Below are 11,330 nucleotides of genomic sequence, written 5' to 3'. Positions count from 1 at the left end.
ACTATGTCCAATTTTCTGAGGAACCACCATACTGATTTCTAGAGTGGTTGTACAAGCTTGCAGTCCTACCAGCAAAATACAGAAAGTTAGCAGAATGATTTTCAGCATTGTTCTTTTCACATTTGTAAAGTATACATTTAGAAAACTCCCCTTTTATTTTTCCTCACTTATATTTGTTTCTGATCATCAAAACATTATATTTGTTCTTTAAATTCTAGTTTATTGAGCCATATTTACATTTACCCCCTATAAAATCAAGCACAGTATCCTTTTTTGCTTAATAATAAAAAAATCAGAGATTTTTCATACAGTGAATACTTTTAAATAATTGAGATATTTGAAGTGATTTAAAATAATCAACAGTTTCAAGATATTTTAAAGATTGTTCTACCTTAAGCTGATGTTTTATTTTTAAACATGTTTGAGCTCTTGGAATTTTTGGCATTTTTATGATAAAGAATCCCTTGAGTTTGGCTGGTGGAAAGACTAGGGGTAAATTGATTACATGTCATCTATTATCCATGTGACACAGTGGGATACAAAGAGTACTATATGGATTTGACGGTCATATATAGAATCTCAAGTGTGAATTTTTTTCAAAAGTGGATATTTACATTTTGGAATATACTTTTTCTTTTTTGGTGTTGAACAGTTAATATGGTGAGGCACTTTATTCTTTCACAACTATATATGTACTAGAAACATTATTAGATTGTGTTATGTAATTCTTTTAAATGCTTCAGGAAACCTGTTTATCCGTGGTGCTATGGAAACTGTAAGAGAACTACTCTCTGATGTCTATCACCTACCCCCTCTGTCACCTCCAGCTGTCTCAGGTAGGAACAAAGGATGCTGTATTTAAAAATCATATAGCTATTACTCAGATTTTATAGGAAAGCAATGAGAAAGTATTCACATCCCTGTATGTGACATAATCAAGTACTTTTCAGGCTTAGAGGAACTTAGATCCAATATAGATGGTGGAGTCTTTTCATATGGCTTTGGTTCCCATGTATCACCCTCCATAATGTCTGAATCATGTATCCTAAAATGAGCCAAAGAATTTTATATACTTGTTCCATTTCTATACTAGTTATGTTTCCAGACACCATGCACATTTTAGAATCTACTTAAGAGTAGAAAAACAGCAGTCGGTTTATTGAAATTCAGATAATGGCATGATTGCACTTGGATCAGTGGATCTTAGCGATTTGGTGAGTAATTGGCTACCATGCTTCTGATAATGTCATTCAATAATGGCTTGGTTACTACAGTTTGGTTATGGGAACCTTTGCTTTCATTGCAAAAAAAACAAAAAACAAAACTCAAAACCTTTAAAAGGAGGCCTCCTTTGGCATTTGGAAATGTAGAATGAGCTAAGATGGACGTTTGGTGAATGGGAAGCTTATCTGGAGGCAGGCTTTGTATCTTAGTACTTACAAGATGGACATCATTGCTCTTGATATTGTAATTACATACAGTGTATTTTCTTAAAATCCCAAATTGTTGGAATTCAATGATCAATCTATTAAGGTTGATAAAAACCTTATTATTTTGCCATTTCTGTTTTTAAATGAAATTCAAACAATTAAGATAGGTATTTTCTAGTAATTATATGGTTTACCTTTTTGTAGGTGTAGTAGTGGAATGTTTGTAATGGTTTTACATGTAGTCTACTTTACGCCCATCTGATGCTGGTTATTGAACTCTGGGCCTCATGAGTGTTAGGCAGATGCTGGGAGGTATACACTAGACTTAATGTACTTACCTTTTGCTGTGGTGTGGATCAAAACTAGTATCTCCAATGGGTTAAGTAGGGGCGCTATGCCTGAGCCACACTCAGCATTCAATTTGTCTTTAAGAGCTATCATTTCATGTTTATTTCTTAGATCAATGAGCCTTTATATATCTCTAATGAAAAACGTGCTGATAAGATAGAATCTGTCAAAGTTCTTGATTCTTTAAATAGCCTTTCTTACCAAATAAAATCTTCAGTTTTAGAGGGAAAGTAAATGCATAGACTGTGAATTAAAGAACAAGGCCAGAGGCAAATAAGAACTATCTCCTCAAGAGCTAAAGAGAAACTGAATCTATACCAGACCCCTGTACACACACGGGGGGGGGGGGGGAAGGAAGAGGGAAAGAGAGAGAGAGGCAGGGGGAGAAAGGGAGAGAGAAGGAGAGACAGGGAGAGACAGGGAGAGACAAGGAGAGAGAGAGGGAGGGAGGGAGGGAGAGAGGGAGAGAGAGAGAGAGAGAGAGAGAGAGAGAGAGAGAGAGAGAGAGAGAGAGAAAGGGGGGGGGGGAGGAGGAGGAGGAGGAGGAGGGGGGGGGAGGGAGAGGGAGGGAGAGGGAGACAGACAAAACAAGGCCTTATTCTGAAGAATAGCTTTGTCTCGGCCTCCCAAGTACTGGAATTGCTGGGAGTACAGTTGTGCACTCTGATGCTGTAGCCTCCCCTTCAAACTTGTGTTTTGTAAATGTCCTCCAGAGGTTGCATCAGAAGTTCACCTGTACATTTTCAAGATTTTATCGTGGATATAAGGTTACAATTCAGTTTTAAGAATGGTGATTAATTTTGTGTCTAAGTTCTCATAATATGATTTGAAACATAAGTATAGTATGGGTCTATCATAGATTTTATCATGGATTTTATCATAGTATATCTAAAGTACTAGCTCTTTCAGATAGTTTCCTAGGATGTTGTATGTAATTTTCTTGTATTTTTCAACTATTGTAGTTAATCAAATCAATCTGATATCCTTTTTACTACTGAGAATATCTGACTATAGACATTGTATACCTAATAATTATACAGGCTTATGCAAATTTGTGTAAAGACCTGGTTGCAGTATATTTTTAGAGGTAATGTAAAGTATATAAACCAATGAATGGACTGGTGGAGTCCTTTCTTTAGGAAAGTAGTGGAGGAAGCATCCGAAAGTCATCCCAAGGGAGGAAGCAGGGAACAATTTTACACGTCTCGCCTTATACCATTTTTCCTTTTGCTGTGATATTTAGACTTTCTTTAGCTTTGGTAGCAAAGCTAAATCTCTTTTTTCTCTTCTCTTCTCTTCTCTTCTCTTCTCTTCTCTTCTCTTCTCTTCTCTTCTCTTCTCTCTGTCTCTGTCTCTCTGTCTCTGTCTCTGTCTCTCTCTCTCTCTCTCTCTCTCTCTCTCTCTCTCTTTTTCTTTCCATCATCCCTTCCTTCCTTTCTTTTTCTTAATGAATATTTCTCTGTTGTGAATTATATTGATAAGGTTATTGGGAGAGGGAATGGAGGAAAGGAAGCAAGTTTCTATATTGGTCAGTAATTTTAATTTATATAGTAGGCCATAATTTATAGATTTTTAAATTTTTGCTTGTGTGTGTGTGTGTGTGTTTTTTTTTTTTTTTTTTTTTTTTTTTTTGGTGTGTGTGTGTATTTGTATGTGTAGTAATTGTAAGAGCTTGCTGTGGCTGGCTGGTTGTGGTGTGGTCATTGACTCCTTGCAAACGGAGAAACAGTAACAGATTGAGAAACACAATTCAAGTGGGGCAATTTTTATGTCAGTGATGTAGCTGTGAAGTGTGATATGACTGTTCCACATATCAGGAACTTTGAAATTTTTTTTGAAATTAAAGCAATTCTGCAGGAACCACATTCGTGGGATTACTGGAAGTTGAGCTCAATCTGCAGAGTAGATTTGTTTTTTCTTTCACAAAATTCCAGCCATTCACAGTGCTATATGGTTGTCTTTAAACTAAGAGTAGCTAACTGTGTCTCTTTTGTTCTTCTTTATTTTGGTACCAATAGTGATCAGTATTATATATACTGCCTCTTTTCTTTCTGGTGATTATGGATCTAGATAACAAGTTTAGACTCTTTTTTTTTCCCAAGCATAAAATGAATTTATTCATGGCTGGAGTTTTATTATAATAAAAGGGAAACTCAAAACAAAACTCACTGTCATGTTTGAATGAAAAATGTCCTTCATAGTGTTCAGCATTTGAGCATTTGGTCCAGAGTAGATAGTGCTGTTTGGAGAGGTTTAAGTGGTGATACCTGCTAGAGGAAGAATATCACCAGGATGCTTTATAAGAGCATGAGGCCTCAGCTTACAGCTAGTTTCTCTGTTTCATGTTTGCTGTTGAAGATGTGGTCTCACAGATTACTGCTGTTGATACCATGCTGTCTTCAACATTATGGATTTTTTTTTAATTATTAAGATATTTTCTTTATTTACATTTCAAGTGTTGTCCCCTTTCCTAGTTTCCCCTCTGAAAATCCCTTATCTGCTCCCCCCTCCCTGCTACTCACCAACCCACCCAGTCCTGCTTCCTGGCCCTGGCATTCCACTATACTGGGGCATAGAACCTTCACAGGACCAAGGGCCTCTCCTATTGATGACTGACTAGGCCATCCTGTGCTACATATGCAGCTAGAGCCATGAGCCCCACCATGTGTTTTCTTTGGTGATTTAGTTCCAGGGAGCTCTGAGGATACTGGTTAGTTCATATTGTTGTCCTCTTATGGAGCTGCAAACCCCTTTAGCTCCTTGGGTCCTTTCTCTAGGTCTTCCATTGGGGAACCCTGTGCTCCATCCAATTTATGGCTGTAAACATCCATTTCTGTATTTGTTATGCACTGGCAGAATCTCTCGGGAGACAGCTTTAACAGGCTCCTGTCAGCAAGCTCTTGGAAGTTTAGACTCTTGATGTTCCTCTCTCTCTCTCTCTCTCTTTCCTTCCTTCCTTCCTTCCTTCCTTCCTTCCTTCCTTCCTTCCTTCCTTCCTTCCTTCCTTCTTCTTAATGAATATTTCCTTCACATACTCTACAGGGAGTAAAAATAATTGAAAATAATCAGGGCATTTTTGTAAGATACTAATTTAAAATACATAAGTAGAAAAAAATTGCTAAACATGAGGGTCCTGTATGAAATATTTAATGCCTAAAGTACAGAGTAACATAGTTGCTCCATATGGCATTTAAAGTGTTCCTTGGATGTCATGACACCAGTTCTGGCAGTTACATTTAGTTTTAACAGGGTAATTTCCATGAGCTACTCTTTGTTTACAGAGTGAAAATGCTGGATCATGATAATCATCAGAAATAGTGGTAGAAGTTCTAGGAATGATTCCTTTTTTACGTCAGAGAATTGTAGAGTCTATCATTTGTAAGTTTCAGTGTGGGTTTTTGTAGACACCCGTCTCGCCAGCAAGGAAGACGCCGCCACAACAGGATTCTTCTGCACACGTTTATTGGGAGAGTTTGATTGCAAAGGTGAAAGACCCTGAGCCCCGAAACTGGCGCTGGTTAAATAGGCTTAGGAGTGCCGTGGCCATACCTGATTGGTGTTGCTTTCAGTCCCTCATTTGCATGCTCGGGGATGAGCTGTGACTTGGCGTGAAAACCCTTTTGCACATGCGCACATTGGTTGTTTACCAGGACTTACGGGCGGTGTCCAGCGGTAGCCAGCGCCATCTTGTAATGGCGTTATGTGGCTTCCCACAGGTTTTTATGATACACAAACATGCACTTGGTTCTTACTATATTGTAATAATCTATGAAGTGTCTTATCTACAAACACAGAAAAAATTTAAAATCAGTGGTTCTTCCAAACTATAATGAAATTTAATCAGGGGTAAGTGTAAAATACACAAATTCAAGTTAAAAGTAGCTATTTAGACTCAAATTTAATTCAATTGTTTAGACTCAATGTATTCTACAAATTCAATTTCTGTCTGGAGTTTATGTTCTAAAAGTCAGTGACATCTGTTTTTCTGAAAGTGGTTAATGAGCTTTTAGTTTAACGTGCTAAGCTGAATACTCCTAGGTGGTTCGTACAGTGATTTTTCTCCACAGTCTATTCTGGACATGAAGTGATTGACAGGGTTCCCCAAATGACAGCAAAATGCTCTTGATAGGAGGAGTGAGCAAAGGTTTGCACCACAGCTGTGCTTTCTTACTGCAGGTGACTCAAATTTGTAATCCAAGTAATTTGCATTTCTCTTTTTTCATTGTTAGGATCTTTTCTTCTAAAATTAATGATGTGGATAAAAAGAATTAACTTATTTTGTTGAAAACCAGACCTATTTAGAACAAGCTTAAGTTATAGAAAGGGCAATTTTATTTTGTCATAAAGAAGACCCTCCTAAAGGTCCTTAAACTTTAGAGTAGGCAGACAGATAATTCCAGTGTTTGGTAACTTACATCTCACCACGTCTTCAAGACTAAAAGGATTAGTTATTCATCTACATAGCAAGTATATTCTTTAAGTCTTTGCCAAGTTTAAGGGTTTTGTTACAATCATGCTACCAACTACTTAGAAGAATAATGCTGTGTTCTTGCTGTGCTCATGACTAAAAATGATATGTGCAATTTATGGAGATATATAAATTATTTCCTCATACTAAGATTTAAAGATGTGAGTGCATTTGAGATTTTGGTACTAAAATTCCTTTATTGTATAAAAGAAATTCCATGTTGGGCCTGTAGACATGGCGTTCTTGCAGAGGACCCATGATCAGTTCCCAGAACTCATATGGCAGCTTACAACTGACTGGGACTCCTGCTTCAGGGAATCCGTCTCCCTCTCTTGGCTTCTTTGGCACCATGTTTTCATGTTGCACACTTACAACATATACAAAAAACACTCATATATATAAAGATTAAAAATATTTTTAAAAATCCATGTTATTTTGTATGTTTTTAAAATACTTGATAAAAGAATACAGAAGAGGCCATAATTAGTCAAGAATGAGGCTGAAGCAGTGTTCTCCATCAACTATTTTGGATAGTCTTATGTGGTAACTAGTTAACATTTCAGAGCATTGATATTTAACAGATACTATGTGTCAGGCACTGGAGTAAGTACCTCATTAAGCTCCTATAATCTTCACATTAACTCTCCAAATTTTACCATCACTTCATTATATAGATTCATTCTTTGCACTTCTTTTTTTTATTTAATTTTTATTAGATATTTTCTTTTTTTAATGTTTTTTTATTAGCTATTTTCTTGATTTACATTTCAAATGCTATCCCGAAAGTCCCCTACCCACCCACTCCCTCTTTTTGCCCTGGCCTTCCCCTGTCTTTGCACTTCTTATCACTGACTACTTGCAAGCCAAATTGTCATTAAAACTGCTCATTTTTTTAACTGCTCAAAAAAAAAAGTTCCTAAAGATGTAACTCCCTGTAGAGCATGTGCTTACTGTGCAGGAGGCCCTTGTGTCTCAGGGCAAATATACAAGAACACAAATTCTGCTGTGATCTTTTTGTAGTTGTATGTAAATGTAAGTTTATTGAAAGATGATGTGATGTTAGAACATAACTTATGAAAACCACGTGGGATAAAGGTTAGTTGTATTTATGTGTTTATTGACTATTATTATTATCATTATTATTATTTTGTTATTATTTGAGACAAGGTCACACTCTCTAGCCTTGGCTGGTGTGGAACACTCCCTGTGTAGCTTAAGTTGCCCTAAAATTTTCAGCGTTTCTGGTTTAGTCTCTCAGTGGCTATGTTTACAGGCTTTTGCCATCACATCCAGCAAAGTTAGAAGTTTGAAAGACAGAACATTTTTAGCCATGAAGCCATTCTATAGATGTGGAAGGAGACACACTGATTGCAGTGGTGAAAGTATATTGCTCTGTGCCTCAGTTTCTTTTTCTGTTGCCTTTTAAGAACTGGTGGCCCTGAGGCCCTGAGTTTAAGTGTGTTCCATTCAAGCTGAGCTTTTCTTGGGTGTGCGAAGTCTTGCCCTCAGGGTCTTTTTCTTATTGTCCCAGTGTTGAGCAAGGTTTCTTTAATGATGCTAAGACCTTTAAAGAGTTGCAAACGTTCCTCCTCCTCCTCCTCCATCACCACCATTTGGCTCTTCTTGTTGCTATCTTTGTGTATATAAACTGAGTGAGAGTAGTGAGCAATAATCAAGACACAGCCTCAATGTTGTCCTAGCTTGAAATTTTCTCTCTCAAACAACTTTAGTCATTACTTTTGCAGTCAGTTTCACTCTGGTTCTTGGGATATTGGCAGACTACCAGCAAATTCTTTGACAGAATAAAACCTAATTGCCCTCAAGCTCTGTTCCCAATAGAGTCCTGTCCTCTTAAACTTTACGAGTCAGGCCTTTACAATCAGCATTTTTGTTTGTACTTGTCTTTAAAACTCCCACTAGAATAGTCTATTTAAGCTCTGCTGGTGGAATTCTAAAACTTTTATCTTTTTTGTTATTTTATTTATTTATATTCCATATGTTGCCCTCCTTCCCAGTCCCCCTTCCCAAAGCTCTTCACCCCCTCCCCACTCCCCTTTGCCTCTTCGAGGGTGCTTCCCAACCCCTCTTCACCCACCCTTTCACTTCATCTCCCCATCCTTGGAGCATCAAGTCTCTACAGGATTAGGCCCATCCTCCCCCACTGAGGCTAGACATGGTAGCCCTCAGCTATATATGTGTTGGGGTCAGGGATCAGCCCATGTATGCTCTTTGGTTGGTGGCATAGTTTCTGGGAGCTCAGAATACTGTTGTTCTTCATATAGAGTTTCTATCCCCTTTAGCTCCTTCAATCCTTCCCCTAACTCTTTCATAGGGGTCCCTGAAATCAATCCAGTGGTTGTCTCTAAGTATCTTTATCTATCTCAGTCAACTGCTGATAGAGCTTCCCAGAGGACAGCCATGTCTACAAGCACAACATGGCATCAGTAATAGTGTCAGGGTAGTGTACCTGTGCATGGGATGGATCCCAAGTTGGGATGGAATGGTCACTGTATGGCCTTTCCTTCAGTCTCTGCTTCATTTTTATCCCAGCATTTCTTTTAGTTCTAAACTCCTCCTCCTCCTCTCCCTCTTCTTCTTTCTTTCTTTCTTTCTTTCTTTCTTTCTTTCTTTCTTTCTTTCTTTCTTTCTTTCTTTCTTTCTTTCTTTCTTCAGGGCAGCATCAACACTTTTAATAGTTTTGGTCTTAGTTATTTTAGATTTCAGTTCCAGAGGGATATGGTCCATAGAGTCAGGCATGGGATACGCTGTGACAGGAGCAAGAGACTGGTTAGTCACACTGCAGCCACATGTAGGAAGTTGAGAGTGAACCAGAAGTGTGTACTATTAACTATGTAAGTCTCATGTGCTAGGACCCACTTCAATCTGTGGCCCACTACATTCAGTGACTCACTTCAGTCAGTGAGGCTCCGCCTCCTAAAGGGGCCACAACTTTCCTGACCAGCAATTTCAACTGGAGATCAAATGTTCAAACAAGAGTCTATGGGGGAACATTTCATATTCAAGCACTGTGATTTCAGTTTTAGTAGATATATATAAAAATATGGTTATGAAAAAAGAAAATACCTTTATAGGTAGAATTTAGTTACCTTTAATGCTTTTTAGTGTAGCAGAGAAATATTTATTGAGGTCTATTATGTTTTTAAAGATTAAAGATGGTTTTTCCACTTACTATTGGATATAAAATTGGACAAGTTGATTATTTGTAGTAAAATTTGGCATAATTTTAGCAAATAACATATTTGCCATGAGATAATTGTTGTTATAATTTATTGTTAGAGTGGAGCGTGTCTAGATTGAATGAACTTAGCATTTACTCAGGTAAATTCTACTTCTTATATTTTTATAAGTTTATACTTTTGAAAGCAATTTTTACCTTGCTTATACTACATTTCCTATAAAATTGGGCACATATAATTCTGCCTAGTATTAATGAAGAGCTGTTATATTGAGAGATTAATTGAGTCGTCCATGGTTGTTTGGCTTATGCGTGATTTATCAAGTTTCACGTATAATTACATTTTTGACTAAACCTATATTGGCCCTTACTGGGAAGGAGCCGAGCATAGAGTCCAACTGTAATTGTTGTCCTTCATTCAGTTTTACCAATTCCAGAGTTTTTTTATATTTGTTTTCATTCCAATCACCTTAGTGGTCTTAATGGCTCTAATGCTGCCTCAGTTTCATCCATTGGTGGTATTCAGAACTTTTGCAGAGTCCTTTTCCTTTCCATTTGAGCTTTAACAAATATGTAAGAGGAATATTTCACAATAAAACATAGAATTCAATTTGTTCCAGGTGTATGTGTAAGCTTTAGGAGGGTCTGGAAGCTTCAATGTTTGTTTGTAAGAGACTGAGTCTTGTAACAAATTTCACTAGCCTTCTAGAATGACCATGTGGACGGTTGGGCCAATGGAAAGGGAGAGTCTGGGAAAGCAGCTGGAAAGCAAAGCCTAGCTATCTCAGAGAGTCTGGGAAAGCAGCTGGAAAGCAAAGCCTAGCTATCTCAGATTCTTAGAGCCACCCCAGCCTCACCTGCAAGTGGGGAGCAGTCACATGATCACCCGTAAGCTGGAACCTCTGCCCCAAGAGGAACTATAGAATATAAAGTGAGAAGTATTTTGGGTTAGTTAGTTTTGGTTTAGTTTGTTGTCAAAACAGAACAAATACCCAAAAACATTCTTGAACAGGTGATGAATTAGTTTTGCTCTACTTGGATAGTTTTGTTCTTTTTTGTTTATTAGATATATTCTTCATTTACATTTCAAATGCTATCCTGAAAGTCCCCTATATCCTTCCCCCACCCTGTTCCCCATCCCACCCACTCCTGCTTCCTGGCCCTGGCATTCCCCTGTACTGGGGCATATAATCTTCCCAAGACCAAGGGGCCTCTCCTCCCATTGTTGGCCTACTAGGCCATCTTCTGCTACATATGCAACTAGAGACACTAGCTATCGGGGTACTGGTTAGTTCATATTGTTCTTTCTCCTATAGGGTTACAGACTCCTTCAGCTCCTTGGGTACTTTCTCTAGCTCCTTCATTGGGGGCCCTGTGTTCCATCAATAGATGACTGTGAGCATCCACTTCTGTATTTGCCAGGCACTGGCATAGCCTCACAAGAGACAGCTATATCAGGTTCCTTTCAGCAAAATCTTGCTGGCATATGCAATAGTGTCTGGGTTTGGTGGTTGTTTATGGGATGGATCCCTGGGTGGGGCAGTCTCTGAATGGTCCTTCCTTCTGTCTCAGCGCCGAACTGATAGTTTTGATCTAATGTGGATTATATAAGTGTAATGTTAAGAGAAATAATAGTAGGTTAATAATTATTTTCCAGAATTAGGTTTTATTTGACTTAACTTCACAAGTTTGATCAAACTTGTGTTAATCTGTAGAAAACCTCTTCCTGTATGGAAGTCTCCTCAGAGCAGCCTTGGGAAGGAGAGCTGCCTGTAAACAGGCCTAGGGCTGTCATTGTTCTGGGACTCTCATTGTTTCTCATAGGGCTATCTACTGTGTTCAGGTCTGTTCTCTCCTCTTTATACTCCTTACTATATATCACCCCCCC

The 11,330-nt window shown here is 38.1% G+C and overlaps 1 protein-coding gene across 9 annotated transcripts in view; it reads left to right on the top strand.

Annotated features, from left to right (window-relative positions):
* Rfx3 (regulatory factor X3) overlaps positions 1 to 11,330 on the top strand; it is a 249,943-nt gene that overhangs the window by 28,282 nt on the left and 210,331 nt on the right. For 6 of the 9 annotated variants that reach the window (XM_029544734.1, XM_021191890.2, XM_029544544.1 and 3 more), the window contains exon 2: positions 744 to 836. The exons of the other annotated variants lie outside the window; for them this stretch is intronic. In XM_029544734.1, coding sequence (XP_029400594.1) covers positions 767 to 836 — 70 coding nt within the window. In that variant the 5' untranslated portion in view covers positions 744 to 766. The remainder of the gene's footprint in view (positions 1 to 743; positions 837 to 11,330) is intronic. 9 annotated transcript variants of the gene reach the window in all.

The sequence above is a fragment of the Mus pahari genome, chromosome 1 (genome assembly GCF_900095145.1).
Source record: "Mus pahari chromosome 1, PAHARI_EIJ_v1.1, whole genome shotgun sequence".
NCBI classification, from domain to species: Eukaryota; Metazoa; Chordata; class Mammalia; order Rodentia; family Muridae; genus Mus; species Mus pahari.
Note: the sequence above shows the minus strand (reverse complement) of the source record. Positions and strands in the feature narration are given on the sequence as shown.